The sequence below is a fragment of the Triturus cristatus genome, chromosome 12 (assembly GCF_964204655.1).
Source record: "Triturus cristatus chromosome 12, aTriCri1.1, whole genome shotgun sequence".
Classification (NCBI taxonomy): domain Eukaryota; kingdom Metazoa; phylum Chordata; class Amphibia; order Caudata; family Salamandridae; genus Triturus; species Triturus cristatus.
In genome coordinates, this window is record NC_140595.1 from 79,506,840 (window position 1) to 79,525,645 (window position 18,806).

Consider the following 18,806-nt stretch of genomic DNA (forward strand, 5'->3'; position numbering starts at 1 on the left):
GTAGTGTTTTGTGAATGTGTGCGGTGTAGACCATGTGGCTGCCTTGCGTATGTCATCTAAGGGTATATTCCCTAGAAAAGCCATAGAAGCCCCTAACTTTCTTGTAGAGTGGGCTCTAGGGGGAACAGATAATGTTCTCTTTGCCTTCTGATAGCAAATTTGTATGCATTTTACAATCCACCTAGCTATCCCTGATTTTGAGATGGGGTTGCCTTTATGTGGTGGAGAAAAGGAAACGAACAACTGTTTGGTCTTCCTGAAGGGTTGCGTTCTTTGTATGTAATATAGCAACGCTCTTTTCACATCTAGTGTGTGTAAGGCCCTTTCCGCAACAGATTGGGGTTGCGAAAAGAAGACAGGTAATTCCACTGATTGATTGAGGTGGAAGGGGGTAATGACTTTGGGCAGGAACTTCGGATTAGTTCGAAGTATGACCTTGCTGTGATGCATTTGTATGTAAGGTTCCTGTATGGTGAACGCTTGTATTTCACCAACCCTTCTAAGGGAAGTGATAGCTACAAGGAAAGCTGTTTTCCAGGTGAGAAATTGTAGCTCACATTTGTGCATTGGTTCGAAGGGCGGACCCATTAGTCGTGTAAGGACCAAATTTAGATTCCATACAGGGGAGGGTGGTGCCCTGGGAGGAATTACTCGTTTAAGGCCTTCCATGAAGGCTTTAATAGCGGGCACTCTGAAGAGTGACAAATGCTGTCTGTTTTGTAGATAGGCAGCGATCGCTGCTAGGTGTAGGCGTATGGATGAATACGCCAGGTTACACCTGTGAAGATGGAGCAGATAGCATATGATGTGTTGTATGGATGCATCTAGAGGGTTGATTGTATTGTTACGGCAGTACATTACAAATCTTTTCCACTTTGCGGCATAGCATGCTCTAGTGGTAGGACGTCTGGCTTCCATGATGATGTTCATGCAATCAGGGGGAAGGTTAAGGTACCCGAATTCTAAGATTTCAGGAGCCAGATCGCCAGGTTGAGCTGAGCTGGGTCCGGGTGCCTGATTTCTCCATGGTTCTGGGTTAGGAGGCATGGGGAAAGGTGCAGTTTTTGATGTGGTACCACTGATAGTTGTAGTAGCGTGGTGTACCACGGCTGTCTGGCCCACGTCGGAGCTACCAGAATGAGTGTGAGGGAGTGCTGTTGTAGTTTCCTGACCACTAATGGAATTAGTGGGAGAGGTGGAAAGGCGTATGCAAATCTGCCTGACCAGTTCATCCATATCGCATTGCCCTTGGACAATGGGTGTGGGTATCTGGCGGCGAAGCTTGGGCATTTTTTGTTTTCGTGGGTGGCGAAGAGGTCTATTTGAGGATGCCCCCACTGTTGGAAGAATGGGTGAAGAACTTGTGGATGCAGTTCCCATTCGTGTAGTTGTTGAGTCTGTCTGCTGAGCAGATCTGCTATGGTGTTTTGTACGCCTGGAACATGTTGTGCCAGGAGAAAAATGTTTTGGGGAATTGCCCATCTCCATATGCTCTGGGCTAAGCGGGAGAGCTGGGGAGAGTGTGTCCCCCCCTGTTTCTGTATATAATACATCGCAGTCATGTTGTCTGTGCGAATGAGGACTGCTTTGCCTGAAATCTGCTTTTGGAAAGATTTTAGGGCTAGAAAGATCGCCAAAAGCTCCAGATGGTTGATGTGGAGCGTTTTTTGCTGTGGCGTCCATAGACCTTGCATTGTGAGGTGTAAGAGGTGCGCTCCCCAGCCGGAGAGCGATGCGTCCGCTGTTAGAGTCACTTGGGGAACCGGGTCCAGGAACGGCCGTCCCTTGGAAAGGTTTGTGGTGTTCCACCACTGCAGAGAGTGATGTGTGCGGCCGTCCACCAACACCAGATCCGTCAGCTGACCCTGGGCCTGGTTCCACTGTTGTGCTAGGCACTCCTGAAGTGGACGCATGTGGAGTCTTGCATGGGGCACTATGAAGATGCAAGACGCCATCATTCCTATGAGCTTCATAAACACTCTTGCTGGTAGAGAGTGTTGAGGAAGGAATATTTTGCGTAAGGCTAGAATGCTTGTGATTCTGGCTGAGTTTGGATAGGCAATACCTTTTGAGGTGTCTATGGTGGCCCCGAGATATTGCTTTGTGTGAGATGGTATGAGGTGGGACTTTTGGTAGTTCACCGTGAAGCCTAGCTGATGAAGCAGTTGGATGGTGCTGTTTGTATGTTGCACGCATTGGTGGTAGGACGCGGCTTTTATGAGCCAGTCGTCTAAGTAAGGGAAGACGTGAACATGTTGACGTCTGAGGTGTGCTGCTACTACTGCTAGGCATTTGGTAAACACCCGTGGTGCAGTGGTGACCCCGAAGGGGAGAACCTTGAATTGGTAGTGTTGCCCGTCCACCACGAACCTGAGGTATTTTCTGTGAGAGGGGTGTATTGGAATGTGAAAGTACGCGTCTTTCAGATCCAGTGTTGTGAGAAAGTCTCCCTGGCAGAGGAGTGGGAGGACTTGTTGTAAGGTGACCATGTGAAAGTGGTCTGAATGTATGTAGGCATTTAGAGGCCGGAGATCCAGAATGGGTCTGAGGGTCTCGTCTTTCTTTGGGATTAAGAAATATAGGGAGTAGACCCCTAGATTTCGTTGATTGTCGGGTACCTGCTCTATAGCGTGTTTCTGGAGGAGCGAGAGTACCTCTTGTTTGAGCAGTGTGGAATGCTCTTGGGACATTGGACGGTGCCTTGGTGGGATATTGGGTGGGGTAGATGTTAGCTCGAGGCAGTACCCTGACCGAATGATTTGGGTCACCCATTTGTCCGATGTTATGGACTCCCATACGTGGATAAAATCTTGTAGTCTGCCCCCGACCGGAGTGGAATGGTCTGGGGGGAGCGAAGGGGAGTCATTGTGCGGGTGGGGTGGCAGAACGGGTATTGTTGGTTTTGCCCCTGCCCTTATTGTTGTTGCCTCTGTAACCACCTCTTTGGTTGCCCTTTGAAAAGGTATTTTGAGGAGGGGATTTGTAGGAGGTAGAGGCATTATCGGTGGAGGAGCCTCTACCTGTGCCACGAAAGGACGAGCGTCGAAAGGAACGCTTAGAGGCTTGGGTCTGGAGCGCTCCCATAGACTTTGCTGTGTCTGTATCTTTCTTCATTTTTTCGAGCGCTTCGTCTACCTTTGGGCCAAAGAGTGTTTGCTGGTCAAAGGTGTGATTAAGTATTGATGTCTGGACCTCAGGCTTGAACCCTGATATCCTGAGCCAGGCATGGCGGCGAAGCAGGACACTGGTGTTTATGGCTCTAGAAGCAGTGTCTGCTGCATCGAGGGCACACTTAATGGAGGTATTTGTGATTAGTTTGCCCTCCTGTATCAGGTCATGAGCTTGGCGTTTGTATTTCTCTGGAAGGTGCTGCATAAGAGCCTCTAATTCATCATAGTGTGCTCTATCATATCGCGCAAGCAGTGCTTGTGTATTTGCAATGCGCCACATGTTTGCAGCCTGGTAGGCGGTGCGTTTACCAGACGCGTCCAGAAGTTTAGATTCCTTGTCTGGTGGTGGGGCATCTCCTGAGGATTGGGAGTTAGCCCGCTTTCTAGCTGTGGAGACAACTAGGGAATCTAGAGGAGCAGGGCCCTTGATGTATGCAGGGTCTGTGGGTGCCGCCTTGTACTTCTTCTCTATTCTAGGGTTTAGTACTCTGGCTCTGACAGGGTCTTTGAATACCTCTGTAGCGTGCTTGGTGACACCCTTAAGCATGGGTAAAATAGCAGTGGAACGATCTTGTAGATCAAATGTATCCAGTAGGAAGTCTTCTTCCACTGGTTCAGTGTGCATGTCCACCCCATGGTAGTGTGCTGCTCTCTGCACTAAATGGTGAAACCCTAAAGAGTCCTCTGGAGGAGACGGCCTTGATGGGTATAGGTCGTCTTGAGGTACATTGGGTACATCAGGGTTATTATAATCCTCCCATGGATCTGGGGTCCCTGGTGGAGTGGGATCCATTGGGGCGTCCCCTGGGTCATTGTCCGGGTCCCCGTCATCCGGATCTGGGGATGGGGCCGGATCGTAGTGAGGTAAAGGTGGAGGGGGTGGTGGTGGGAGGGGGGGTGGCAGTGGGGAGGGTACTCTAAGGGGAGAAGTAGCTGAGTCCCTCTTTTTGGGTGGAGGAGGAGGAGCCGGAGCCTCAAGGCGACGCTTCTTAGTAATCACAGTCAAAAGGCCAGTCTTTGGATCTCTGGACAAAGTCTTTTGTAAAGGGTCTGGTGTAAACAGAGCCAATGGCGCCGAGTCGTCTGTCGGCACCGGCGATTTCGGAACCGGAGGTTTCGATGTTCTGTGTACGCCATGCTTTTTGGAGGTCTCCGTGTGTTTCGGCGTCGAATGCTGTTTCGGCGCCGGAGCGTCGGTGCCGACCGATTTCTGTTTGTGTTTGGTCGGCGCCGAGTGTCCAGGCTTCGGCACCGGTGGTTTCGGAGTCGAGCTGGATTTTGCAGGCTTCGGTGCCGAGTGGTGTTTATCGGCACCGGGCGTCGGCTGGCTCGATCCCGAGCTGCCGTGAGACTTTGAGTGCTTCGACACCGGGCCCGAAGGTGGGGTGATCGAGGCTTTGGTTTTGGTTTTGCCCAGGCCGGCAGGCGAGGGAGTAACCGGAGTCTCTTTGGTTTTCGGTGCGGGGCTGGGAGGGGGCATTGTACTCACGGCCCGCTGTCCTGGTGTTACGTCCTCCAGGTCGGAGTCGTCGGCCTCGGAAGCGCTGACGATGTCTTCTCCCAGTTCGGTGTGTGTCTGCCCCGAAGCTTCGGCGTCGTCTCCGAAGATGTCCGGTGGAGCTGTCGAGGATGAGTGCGCCATGGTGCGTCGAGCCCTTCGATCTCGGATCGTTTTCTTCGATCGAAAAGACTTGCAGGCGGGGCAGTCTCGAGCCTCGTGTTCCGGAGAGAGGCAAAGGTTACACACCTGATGGAGGTCGGTGTGGGGAAATTTAGACCCACATTTTGGGGCACTTTTTAAACGGAGTCCTTTCCATCGGCCGGGACCGGAGTCGCGGAGGGCCCGAAGGCCGGTGTCGATGTACGGGATGGAAAAAGTGCCGCTTCGAGAGATGAAGATGATGAAGGAACTCGAAGAATCGAGGATTTTCCGTCGAGGCTGGAACCGTAGAAGTTCGAAGCCGGAGCACGAAGTATCACATCCGAGCCCGATGGCGGAAAAAAACAATCTGAGGATGGAGCCGAAGCCCATGCGCAGTACGGACCGAAGGAGGAGTCACCAAACTCGTGACTTCCAAAGACGGTCCAAGAAGAAAAACAAACTGCAAACATCCGGGCCCAACACCAGATGGCGACCTATGCTAAGTGTACAATCTGCAGCTCATATGCCTCGAACATTCAGATATTGAAGGAACTTTATCAGGAAATTCCAACAGTTCTGCAATTATTGTGACCAACTGTAGTGAAAAGCGTTCTGCCATAATGATCATGGCATCATGACTTTACATTACATTGTAATGCAGGGCACTATACAACTGTAACATCTTGCACTACACCACAGCAAAGTAGTGGAATCAGTTATTTGTCTCACAAGAAAGGAGGGATTTTACAAAGTCGATATTCTAATTAAAATAAATTAAGATTTCTAATTACACTTGCTTCGGTTGAAACTTGCGTTATTGACTCTGAACACGTGTAGAGTGACAGTCCATGGCAATGAAGTACTGCATGGCAAGTTTGACAAACAAAAAATCCTACCTCATCAGACTCTGACAGGAACTCCTGCATGATGTCACTTTCACCAATCACCCTTATTGAACATGCTGGAAAAGGAAAACAGAAAAACAGAACATTCTGTAAACAAAGAATTAGTAAAAAGATACACAGCAAAATTACTTTAAAACGTGCATCGGTCTCTAGCTATGCCATCGCAAGCATGTGTGCAACAGTCTATGGTTAAGTAAAAAACACAAACCAGCAGCCTCAGGTGACTGCAATCCTCACATGCAGCAGTTTAGGGTTTCATGCTCCACCTGCCAGCATTGCCACCCATCCACTCAATCCTTAAATGTCGCTAAGCCAACCGGCCATCTTAATGGGGATTTGGATAGTCCCCATACACCACTAACATTAACCTACCAAACCAGAAAGTCAGTCTCACTGGCACTTCATAAAAACCTGCACACCAAACCATGACAGATCGCCATATCACCTATACAATGAACCATTCAACACAGGAACCACCAAATCAATCCTCATGAGCCGAATAGGCATCACCAACTAACCTAAGAGCCTTCACCATTTGTTAAATTTGTGTAACGCCTTCATGTCACATTCCAGCAACTTTGGGAATTCCAGCCACAAAGGTAAAGTCAGTCACCAAGAGGCAGAACATCATACTGCCTACAGAATATAGTTGGCAATCTGCATCCTGTTCAAACAGTCAAACAATGCTGGCTCTCCTTGTTCACTCAAATCGCACCCTACGTACACCTTCTCCCAATATAACTTTCCCCGAATCAAAGTATAGTACAATACACCAAATTAACGACGCACCAAACCCTTAAGTGAAAGACATTCACAGAAGAAATCCTCAAACCATCTTGCAACACAACTGGCCTCTCAACATGACCCCACTCTACCAATGTATCCAGGAAAAAAACGAAAAAGTGCTCATGCAAGTCAATCCATGCATTAACTATACATCCATGATCCATGTTCATACCAACACATCAACAGTTCCGACATTTCTACCTTTCTCCAAGTACTCCTCCAGCCCCCTCCGTCGGGCATCAAGCTGCTGTTCGGACAGGGAGAATGGCCACTTGCCCGGTAATCGAGGGAAAGTGAAGTTGGCAAATTCACGCTTCAGGTTTTGGTGCAGGATTGCAAACTCCCGGTAGCGCTTGGAACAGAGCTGTCTTCCTGCCATGTAAACATTATATACCTGGGGAAGCAAAGAGGCACAAACACATTAAACCAATTGCAAATAGAACACATTTAAAGACAAGCATTCGCAAAACCAATAGATCTGGTGTTAGCCGGCAGCCTTTTGGCAATTCTTGTTTTGTAATATTTCTGCAAACCTTTATGGTTTGTGAATATGCCAGGCCCTTATCAATCAAAAAATAATCATTGGCTACAGGCAAAAAATGTTTTGGGGTCTCAAATACAAAAAACACATTACCATAGTACTCCCGGGCAGTGAAGGGAAGTACTGTGTGTGGATGTGTTTCTTTCGAAAAGAAAGTAATCATAGTGAAGCAGCCAATGGCTGAAGTGGACTGATACATTGCCCATGAATGCATGCTGGAGTGGGTGGAAGAAAAATGTGAATGACACCAACCACAGATTAATGGAAGAAGTCGGGCTGAAAGCCAGATAGTAACTATGTATTACAACTCATTTTAGTAAAACAAAGACATGGTTACCCAGACCTTAAAAAAACAAGCATTGGCATAGCCAATAGGTCTCGCTTTTGGGACCTTATAAGTATTTAGATATGCAGCACAATATCCTTACATCAACTGCTGCATGGCTAAACGCTTATAAGGTCCCAAAGGCAAGACCTATTGGCTATGCCAATGCTTGTTTTTTGGTTCTTAAATTGACGAGGGCCTAGGAACTTCCCCAACAATAACTACGCAAAAATCGTAACAAAAGCAGCACTGAAAGCCAAAAGACTGACCTGTTGGCTTGGCCAATGATTGTTTTTGCGAAACTAAAGAGCCGGACCCAACTAGCACAATTCGTCGTAACAGCTCCCTACAACTAGCTAGAAAATGCCTCCTGGTTCCATGTGCACCCACTGAATGTTACCAGGGTCACTCTTAAAGCCTATGGTTGGTTCCGAAACCTTTATTTGGAGCTTCAAGCAACCATATGACTTTGCAAGCTCTTGATTCATACTTGATGGTAACACCATCGGATTTGCTGATCATGGCACTTAAATAAAATAAAAAATAAAATTTTCCAATCCTGAAGAAACCTTTTCCACGCGAGTGATACATCCAATACTCATTTTATCCTTATAAACCACAGAAACCAAAGCCCGCATGTCATCACCTTGTGCTAACCGTTGCAAAGACGCAGGAGTCTGGAGGCCACTTGTTTTCTAGTTCCAGTTATAAAAGATTATTCACTTGCTGGCCTCATCCTTTAGAGCCAGGTCAAAGAAGAAACATTTAACTTCAAAGAAAAGACTGTACGAATAAGACAACCTGCATGTGTTTATCTTGAATGCACATTGATCCATTCTTATATTTTAAAATAACATGTTGGTTCAACGTAGCTACTGGTTTATGCATATAGTGCCATTGTATATGTTCGAAAGAGAGATCCTGTTTTTGTTTTTAAGTTCTCCTAACAATGCTCCGTAAAGATGTGACTGGGCTCAAACAGACTCTTTCACCCCCGCACCCCCTCGAGCTGCAGGGCAGTTTATGTAGCAAATGTGTCTATTTTATTCTTCAGCAGTCTATATTAATTTTTCCACATACTGAAACTGCAAAGAAGCGCAATCGACACGAGACACAGAGGTGAAGATAAGCGACGATAGTGTAAAAGACACCAAGTGGTAGCAGAAGATGAAAACGATAACGTAAAGCACAATAAACCAGCAGAAAACTTAATAGCCAAAGAGACCGAACATGTTCAGGGTGGGGAGGCACGGAGTTCAGGGTGGGCTGCAACCTAGACAGTAGAACGAGCAAGAGAGCTGTGACTCCATATGTTATGGTCACTTAGGAAGTGCAGAGGGAAATGGTCCTCCAGGAAACTCTACAGCGGAAGTTAATAACAAGCATTGGCCGTAAAAGCGAAAGTCATCGCGATCACTCTGAAAGCAAAAGTGATTGCGATGACGCGCTAAAGCACACTAGGGATGCGCGTGCAGCAGCGGGGGGGGAGGGGCGGAGATGGTGCTGAAGGCTGGCGCAGGAAAGGAAGATGGCTGGGCGAGAAGGAAGGGGGGAATGCGGGGAGCAGCTGTGCGCGTGCACGCTATCGTGCACTCAAGCTTGTAGGCAGCACAAAAATGTAGGTAGCACTTTCAAAACCCACCTACTAAATGTCTCGCCAGACCAGCGCATGTGCTGGGTCAGGCGAGACCTAAAAAAAAAAAAAAAATAGGGAAAAGGGAGAGAAAAAGAAATCAGTCTGGCATTGCCTGCAAGCTTCTTGTCTTCAAGAAAGAAGGAAGGAAAATCAGAAATAAGGCAAGAAAGAAAGACGGGAAAGAAGTAAAGAAAGAAAAAATGAAATAAGGCAAGAAAGAAAGGAAGGAAAGAAATTAGGAAGGAGAGAAAAATAAAGTAAAGAGAACAACAATAACGAACAGTTTCAAATGGCTACAATCTAATTTGGTATGCTGTGGAAAAGCAGCAGTAAGAAAAGCAAAACACTCCAAAAGGAATTTACAAAGGCACTGGCAGGAGATGGGATCTGAAGGATGGAGTGTGCATTAGAAGCCTCCTGCTATCACATCAGCCTCTAAATACAAAGGCAACACTAAAGTAATTATAAAGTTCAAACAAAAACACGGTCACTGAAGAAAACTAGCCTGTGGGTACATGTGCTCCTTGTGAGAGTAAAATGCAGTCATTCAATGTAAAGTTAACCAGTGGCTTACGTAGGCTGACCTATTGCCTCATGCTGTATGCCACAGTGGCTAACATCCAAATTTATATAACACAATAGACCAATGGACGAAGAGAAGTGGCAGAAAGTCCCTATATGCAAGTAAATACATATTTTACTGAAAACAAAAAGTCTTGGCTAACGCCAGAAAAATGAACAAGCACTGCCAAAGCCAACATATCTGGCTTACCTGCTGAAAACAGTAGGCACAGGTTGGCACCACGTTGTGAATTTGTGCTGTAGAAAATAACTATTTCACCAATGATATAACATTATCAATGGCACCGTGTGACTACATGCAATAAGCCATGGCTCTGTAGTTTGGATCTCATTCACACTGGCAACAGACAGCATTCACTAACAGAAACTGGACAATTAATGAATGCTCATCAGTGTGTCACCCTCTGCTTTCAGGTCATTAAAAAAAAAATACAATGTCCAAATAACACTAAAACAGTACACAATGCCAGACAGGTAAGTGTTGCAGCGTAGCACAAATGGTAGTTCTACATGGAGTACATGAGACAGTCATCTGGGAGATCGATCCAAAAAATAAACTTCTGATGAAAGGTTACACACTGTGGGTATCACTCATCAGAGGCAGGCAGTCTGTGAGGAGAATCCTCGGGCAAATGCCATGGGGATTTTCCCAGACCCCGCTTAAAATACGTACTGTTTACAACTCTTTATAGTAGAAGTCACAGTGAGCCTTCTACTTAAGTCTGTCGAAGGCCAAGAGGGCTTGCATATAAATCTACAGAAGCTTAAGATTAAATACTAGGGCTGCAGGACAACAATGTGCCTTTTGCAACATAAGTCTGCTTTAGAAATCCCCATCAGAGTAAACTCTAAACCCCTTGAGTGAGGACGATCCGTTGATGTCACATGCTACCTTCGCAGTGAGCATAACATTAACAGGTCGTGCTGCAAGTGGGGTGCGTGGAAACCTCCAGTCCTCACACTGGAGGATTCTCCCAGCGGCGCCTCCTCCGCTAAGGCAGAGGAGCATGGCCACACTACTCTGAGCAGTGCATAGGAAAAATAAAACGATGTTATTTTATCATTAGTATGGAGCCAGGTTAGGGCAAGACGGGGCTCTCGTCAGAGGGAGGAATGATTGGTGCACCATAAGTGCGCATGACAGTTTGGCCAGCCGTCTTGGGCTGGTCAAACAGTCATGCTCACTTAGCATTTCTCCACCTGGCTGTGTTGCAAAGCCGGGTGAAGAACTGTTCCAGTCGCTGCCTGTGCGGCCTAACAGGCCGACTAGACCAATCCCGACTGCTGTCATGCTGGTGACAGCAGAGTCATGATTGGCTTAGGGGAGTCTGGATGCTGCCGGGAGCTAGGAACAGAGGGAAGAATGAGGAGAGGCGGCGGCCGGGGACCAGCAGGTTAGTCTTTTTTTCCCCTGCACCACTCCCATCGCTCCCCAACAGCTGCCACCGGCTTCTCGTCCCCACTCCCCAATCAAAAAAAAAATTTAAAAAAAATCAGTCTAGAACCTAAAATTTCTCAGCAATGGTACCAACAAAACGAGCAAGGGTAGCAACCAGTTGTTTTTAGGTCTCGCCTAGGCATCTGAGACATGCAGTATTCGTGATATGGGCATGGAGCTCCGCCCACTTTCCACCCATCTTTTTAATTGGCTCCTGGCAGTGTATTTTGTAAATGGTGGCTTTTCATTGGTCAATAGGTTTAGTAGTCCCTCGTTAGTACCGCCTTTTGTCTTGTAACCTCCCATGAGGACACTGTTACATGTTTTATTACTCGGGCCATTTTAATTACAGCCAAGGAGCACTATTTTCTTAAATAGCTTTGTCCTGCTTGCTGTTGCAGGCAGGACCCGATGTCCCGCAACACTTCTATCCAGCGTGGAACTCCTTGGCTGAAATAATAAAAGCGGCTGCATGCCTTTTTTTCATTTTATTTACTTTGGTTGTAATAGCGGCACCCACACTTTGGCCTTAAACATCTTCAGCTAAAGCGCTGGTATCGCAATTGCTTCAAAAGTAAAGAAATAGAAAAAAACTTTTTTTTCCATTTCTTTACTTTTGAACCAATCGCGGCACCAGCGCTTTAGCTTAATATGTTCACAGAGAGCACGAGTGTCGCAATTGATTTCCAGTGCAATAGCTCTCGCATTACTGAGCTAATAGCTCAAACTTTCAGCAATGCTAGACCTATTGCATTGCAAATGCTTGTTATAATTAGGCATGACAATGGAGATAGGCATTAGTAGGACTTACACAGGCATGGAGCTGGTGATCGTCGGAGTTCCAACGTGCACAGGGCTCAGTAGCATGGGAAGCATCATATTTGTGGGGGGGGGGGGGGGGGGGGGGGGTGCAGTCTCAGACCAATTATCTAGTGTAATAGTAGGTTCCAGCTCCAGGCGTATGAGGGTGGTCAGGACTTTCAGGGTCTTTTGGTGACACCCAAGACCACAACTCCCCTTTTTTCTTTTAAAACCATGAATTAGGTCTGCAAGCAACACAGAAACTGACAATGTTTGTTGGAGTGACTGAAGTTAACATTTTCAAATTTCGGAATATTCCACTACTGAGGCACATTCCTAGCTTCTTTGCAAAATCAAATTGTTTTCACAAGGTGTTTGAGTGATGATGCTCGGATGCACTTTTTCTTGACACACAAAGAGGGGCTGTGAAATGATAATGTGCTATGCTTGCGTTTGTCATGAAGGAACTACAAGTTCACTTGGTCCATTTTGTTGGTTTTGTTTGAGCCTGTACAGACCAAACTTTACCACTTCCATCAGATGTGCATGAACTCCACCCTATGCGCCCATTACGGTGTTTATGGCAGAGCATCCTTGAGCTACTTCAGTCTCACAAGTGCCAACCATAGGCCATGAAAGGCACATTAAACTCAAGTATGAGCATCATACAAGATGAGGCCAAGTCAAACTGTAAAGAAGAATGTATTCAAAAGTTAATGTAGTAGGTGCAAATTTGCAGTTGTGCACAAAGCTCTGCAGTATGAGTGGCATGGCTTCAAGATGCAGCAACATCACAAACCCTTTCTCACCCAGAGCCAGCATTGTGCAAACATTAAAAGGCTGCAAGCAGCCTATTATTTAGAAGATAAAGAACGTTCTCCTGCCATCTAGTGGTGACAATTTGGTGGATAACAGTATCAACCGAGAAGCCACGTTTTCCATTCAGAGGGTTTTTACCCCTTGGAAATAGGGTGAACCCGCAGCTAGATACGCTACTAGGCCCTTGGCCAAATTTCTAGCAGGTCCATTAAATCGTTTAGCCTTCAAGACACTTAAGGTAGTCCAGATCCACTAGGGCAGTACTTAATTGCAGCAGATGGTTGTCGGTGGGGGCCACAGGCACTTATTTTGGGGACCAGCACTTATTTTTCCGTATCAGATAATTACGGAGTGCAAGAGAGGAAGACGCACACAGATCGAAAAGACTGACAAAGAGGGCAACAACTGCTAAAAAAGGAGAAAGAGGAACTTGCAAGGGCGAGAAAAAGGGGCAGAGAAGGTCTGGTAGTAGACTAAAGAGTACCAGCCTTGGTATTGGGCATGGCAACATGCAACTGCAGGGGCCACTGGCTTCTGAGCACAACTTCGGGCATCAGCACTATTTCCGTCACAAATTAAGCACTGCACTGGGAGTAAGAAGAGGCGTTTTTTTTAAAGGGATGTGTGATTTTGCTAAAAACATTGGTACTGTGTAAGTAATCAGTGCAAAATTTTCCAGACACTTGGAAGGATTGGTGTTCTAGTTCTATTGGACTGTCAAGGTTGGAGCCAATTCATCAAGGTGGACAAATAAACGTACTTGGAGATGGCGGCAACTAGTACCCCTACCACAATTCTCTCTTTGCAGGCACACGAGAAAACAAAAAGATCTAAAAACTGAATTATCGTCTATTGTGACCCATGCAGGAAAGAGGATTCACAGGGAAGGAAAAACAGGATACGAATAGTTAGACGAAACAGGTGAAAGGAAGAAAACATTAAGGAAAAAAAGTAGCAATGAGAAGAAAAGAACAGAAGGAGAGGGGAGCATTAATGACTGGTCCATGAAGGCAGGTGTTAAGACTTTCAGAAGGGAGGGGGGGTGAAAAAAGGTGTCCTCCTATGTACAAGAAACCAAAACTAGTTGAGGCGTGGAATGACCAGGATCCAGACTGCAAGAAAGAATGCAACAGACCTGGACACTGAATAGAGATAACTAATGTCGATGGTTTTTGAGTATTCCAGGACTCTTCAGGCAAAAAAAATATACAAAAAAATATGCCCCACCAAAAAGAAAAAACAGAACTCTTCTGTAGGCTGGTTTGCTTAACCTGTTTCAGGTCATTAATTAAAACCTGGTGGAAATAGGTTTCTTAAAGATTTATCAGAATTCTAGCTAAAATAGCACACTATACTCAGAGCGCCTATATTTGAAGCCATGGTTGGCCACCAACCAAAACTCCCAGTTCCCTATAAATACTTGTTGAGCCTTTCAGCACATGCGTCTCCTTTACCTTGTGGTCCCACACCAAATGGGGATCTAAACCAGTCAGTTTCAAGCCACAGTCTCTGAAGATTGGTATCCTAAGGAGTTTTATGCCGAAGGCTTCTATAAGAAGCATTTACAAATCACCTTTTGAAGAGTTGATATCATAACAACGGGTCTTACCTTCCAGTGTGCCCAGTGCACCCGAAAAAAAGATTCAGAACCCCCCCCCCCACCCCACTTAACTCCATTAAATCTGACAGTCTATTTTGTGAACTTGCTTCTAGTAGCCTGAAGTATTTTTTGACTTCGGTGGAATGGCCGTTTCAGTTTCTGTGGTAGGTAGCACTCCGTGACAAACATCAGATAATTCTAAATGAGGAACCACTCGCAAAGATCCATCACAGATGTGTTCTAGCTCACATCAGGGCAGTAATCAGCTGAGACCTGCATGCGCACAAGCACACCAATGTAGCAGTGAGCGGGAGATGGAAGAATCAAGACTAGAAAGGCCAGTGGACTCTGGTTTAAAGCACAAATCAAGTCTGTAAGGCCACCATGTCCCTACAAGAACATCGTTTACAAGAAGTAAGAAGCACAACTTGTTCAAACTTGCTATTTACAGAGACTATTTACTTCCTTTTTGGAAATTATTAAGTTTGAAAAATGGAGGAAGGGCGGTGCTCCCTCAAAACGCAAGCAGGAAACAAAAGAAAAAAAAAAAGCATGTGGAAAGATTCTTCCTCAACCATCTCGGTCACATTCTCACCCTGTCTAGTATACAGCTTGTTAGAGCTTTCAAGACTGATTTTCTTAGACTCCTACTTTACATAACATAGTACAGGTTGTAATCAGACAGGGTACCTCAAGTCCACATGCAAAGTTAAAATTGATAAGAAAACTGTAAACAAGAGTCTATACACGGTAAGGTAAATTTGATGCTACTTTGATAACTATTCAGAAGTATTTAAATATTTGCAGTAGCCTACTTTAAAATACCCCACACTGGTGCCAATTTTATTTACAGCTTAGCCCATCTCCAATTGTATCTTTCCAAAGCCCACACAAGGAAAGCTCACCTCAAGCAGCAAGAAAGCTTACGTACACAGATACCGCACACTTCCTTATCCACTAAAGACCACTGCACAATAGCTCAATGAATGCAGATGTTATGTGGTCAAATGGTGGGACGGAGTCGAGGGCCTAAAACTAACAGGCTGCACAGCAGAGAAATCATGCACTGAAGTTGGCGAGACTCATACTGCAGCAAGCTAGCCTTTAATAGCATGTAAGTGAGAACCAAGGATACATGTATATCCCCACCCAAACTGTGAAAATGAGACAACCAACGACATGATCATCATTAAGGCTGGAGGGGCGGATGTAAAGCTGATGGGAGCACTACAAGTGGATAGTAAGTAGACCAGATCACAAATCACTTGAACCAAGACAAAAAATGTGGCCAGCCAATCCTGGAACACCATCCAAATCCCCCGACTTCAAATACTGCTGGAAAAGGGCAAGATAATATTTTGGAATTCTTGCAGATAAAGGAGTTCAGCACCCACCAATCCAGAATAAGTGGAAGGGCTTAATCCTTTTTGGAGACCAAAATGCAGCGGGAACAGTAGCCACAGGTCTTTCACTGTTTCAGGATCCAGCTCAATGATCTTTTGCTCAGCAGACATAATGGGGACAGGGTCAACTGACACTGTTAAACTAAGTGGGCAAAACTGAGGAGGAATGCCTTGAAACTGAAGAGTTTAATCATTCTCTACAAGTTGGATTAGCTAGCCAATAAGGTTCACCAGGACACTGCCACAGAAGCCAGTCAAATTCACCTAGGTGTGCTGCCGAAGTGCAACGCGCTTGCCCATCGACGTCATCACAGAGCATGCAGTATTCCGCCCAGCTCTTAACACTAGCTCAGAACCATCCTGACCATCGGAGTGTAATTCTATCCAAGGACCATGCATATGTTCTCACAGGCTATCTCCTTAAGTGCCTTTGAGCAACACACCAACAACCTGGTGGTGTTGGAGAAGGACAAGGACAAACCCCCAAGAGGATACCACTTTTTCTTCATAGTGTTGCTGCACCATAACTCCCTATCAAGTGGAGCTGGGGGGAATGCACTGGGGTTCAATTTAGAAGAAGCAGCTTGCACCAAACGGGTCTCTGGTGGTGGGTGGGCAAACTGGAACTTTGTTTCTCCAGGAACAAGTCTGTAAGCTCTGAGCCACCAGACTGCTTGCAGCAGGAGAAAAGAAGGATTTGTCCCAAGCTGCAACAACTAGGGAAAAGAGCACCAATGAAGGGCAGTAGAACCTTAGAAGAGGAGAAGGACTTTAGAATGTCAGCAAGTTAGGTTTAGATATTTCAACTGGAAGAGGAAGTTCCAGCAGCTTTACAGATGAATGAGGTAAAGGACGCACCTCTTCCGTGGATGGACTTGAATAACATGTTAGCTTAAGTTCAGGGGATGTGCTAGGCCTGCTGCATTATGCAGGTTTAGAAAATATTTTATTTTTTAAGAGTCTTCCATACTGCTGGCCAGACCCAAAGGTATCAGAGCAGTTTACAACATTTAACATGATGCAATCAGACACAAATTATTTCAATAAACAGCATTGTTTCGAGTCGAATCATGTTAAGGCCTGGAGGGGATGAAAGAAGCGAATCGAAAGGCAGGCAATGTAAATAAATGCCTTCTTATTGAGGTGTCTATATTATGCGCTGGTCGAGATTCCTGTGGCAGAGGTACTCGGTCTCTTTAGGTGGAAGCTATTCCAGATGGATATAGACCATTATCCGTTTAGTGATTAATTAGCCTCGTGGCTCCCTATTGACATCCTTAGATGAGCCACCACAGAGAGCATCTGGATGGTGTCAGACCTTGAGCCAACAACAGCCTCCAACCTGGCAAACGTCTGAGGGCAAGGTAGTGGCTTACACAGTTCATTCTCAAAAGAAGCTCCAACATCTCTTGCACAGGTCAAACTGGCGTATATTTGAAGGGCAGGAATCAACTCTAGGATCAGTGCCAAGAGCAGTAAGGGTGAATGGGGCATTATCTTAAGGGAAACGGCTGAGGTTGTCTGTGGTGCCAAAGTTTCTGGGGACAGCTCAGAAAAGAATCAAATGACACCCAAGCTGCATACGAAAAAAAAATGGTCAAAGTTCTAGAGTGCTTTGTGAGGCCAAATGGCGTGTAAAAGGCCATCTGAGCACATTTAAAGATAGTGAGAGTGACCGGAGTAAGAGCTGCTGTGTGTTGCACGTCAGCCAACAGCACAAGAACCTCTAGTACCAGTTTCTCAAGTTCAGGCACTGCTTCAGAGGTTATCAAAGACCGCGTTTCGGAATTACAGCACTAACTTTTAGATCGCTCTCTGGAATGAGGGAAACTTCAAAGAGGAGAGCTCACATTTATAAATCTTTTTATGGGAGACTATTTCCCTGAAAAAGATTAATTGGATGGGAACGCCCTATGCAGGACAGAACCTTGTACAGTTTGAGTTTCCTCTCCTTGATTACCATACTTTTTCAAAAGACCAAGACTCCCGTTTCAGGTCTAGGCACCAGAAGTACATATCAGGAAGTTGAAAGATCAACATCTGCAGGAGGCAAGTACAGCATTGTTTAAAGCCTGAAGGGGGAAGGACGTGACCCTGAAAAACCACTGCTAATAAAGAAGTTTGGATAGCTTTTGGTAAAAATACAGAAGAGAAGCTTCAGACCCTCATAGACCGGAGAGGAAAAAGTAACTGATGTCCATGTATTAGGTAGTGCTTTTTAAGGCTCTATGTGGTCATGCCCGGAGGTTGGAAAGGAGCCACACTGCACCACCTGGCTGAACTGGTAAACTAATGCAAAAGTATCCATACCCACTCTGCCACTTGGAGTAGAGTCAAGAGCAGTGGGCTATGCTGGTAGGAGTATCCATCTGAAATTCCACCCACTTACCAAAAAGATAGATGCGCTGCATGGCCAGACTGCAAAAGCAACACTGGTTAACCCAATGGACAGTGCTTACTCTCCTAATTAATCCACTAGGAGGAAGCACGTCAGACTGCAACCCACCCACACCCATTCTTGATTCGGGGGTGACCTGACCAGCGATGCAAGAGACTTCTCCATATCAAGATGGTTGTGGTCCGTAAGTGGCTTCAGCTCCTGTCTTGTGTACATGTATACCATTCCTGGTGTTACCTGTAACTCTTGCGTTTGGCTAGCGAGGATGCCCCTTAACATAGAAGGGTATGGAGACAAACCACACACCGTATTTAGCCCACTTTCTCATTATCAAGACTAAAGTTTCTTGCAGGATTAGGCTACTTCCTAAAGAATGCCTAATGGTTCAAAAGACCTCATAGCCTAGCTGCACCTAAAGGCGTGCAATGAATAACTGGAAGGAGATGAAGGTTATTAAATTAAGCTGCGGAGACCAAAAAGAAAATCCGGGGCCATTTGTGGTGCTGTATAAGACACACAGTTGAAGAAAAGGGAGGTTAGAGGGTAAACAGAATATTACATTAAGAAAAGAAGGGGCTGGCAATGCAGATGAACTCACTGAACACCAGAGAATCAGGCGTAACGTTTATAAACAGGTGATGGTACAAGATACATGACATGTCATCACTGGTACAGAGGAAGCATGATGCCTGCACCCAATGCACACCCATATTCACAGCACGGGCACACAAAGTACTATTGAACAAGTTATGAGGGCAGT

At 45.9% G+C, this 18,806-nt stretch overlaps 1 protein-coding gene across 3 annotated transcripts in view; it reads right to left on the reverse strand.

The window, feature by feature from the left end:
- Positions 1 to 18,806, reverse strand: part of SNX27 (sorting nexin 27) — a 169,357-nt gene that overhangs the window by 58,641 nt on the left and 91,910 nt on the right. For all 3 annotated transcript variants that reach the window (XM_085638951.1, XM_085638952.1, XM_085638953.1), the window contains exons 3-4: positions 6,705 to 6,897; positions 5,709 to 5,773 (exon numbers count right to left, since the gene is read on the reverse strand). In XM_085638951.1, the coding sequence (XP_085495077.1) occupies positions 5,709 to 5,773; positions 6,705 to 6,897 (258 nt within the window). The remainder of the gene's footprint in view (positions 1 to 5,708; positions 5,774 to 6,704; positions 6,898 to 18,806) is intronic.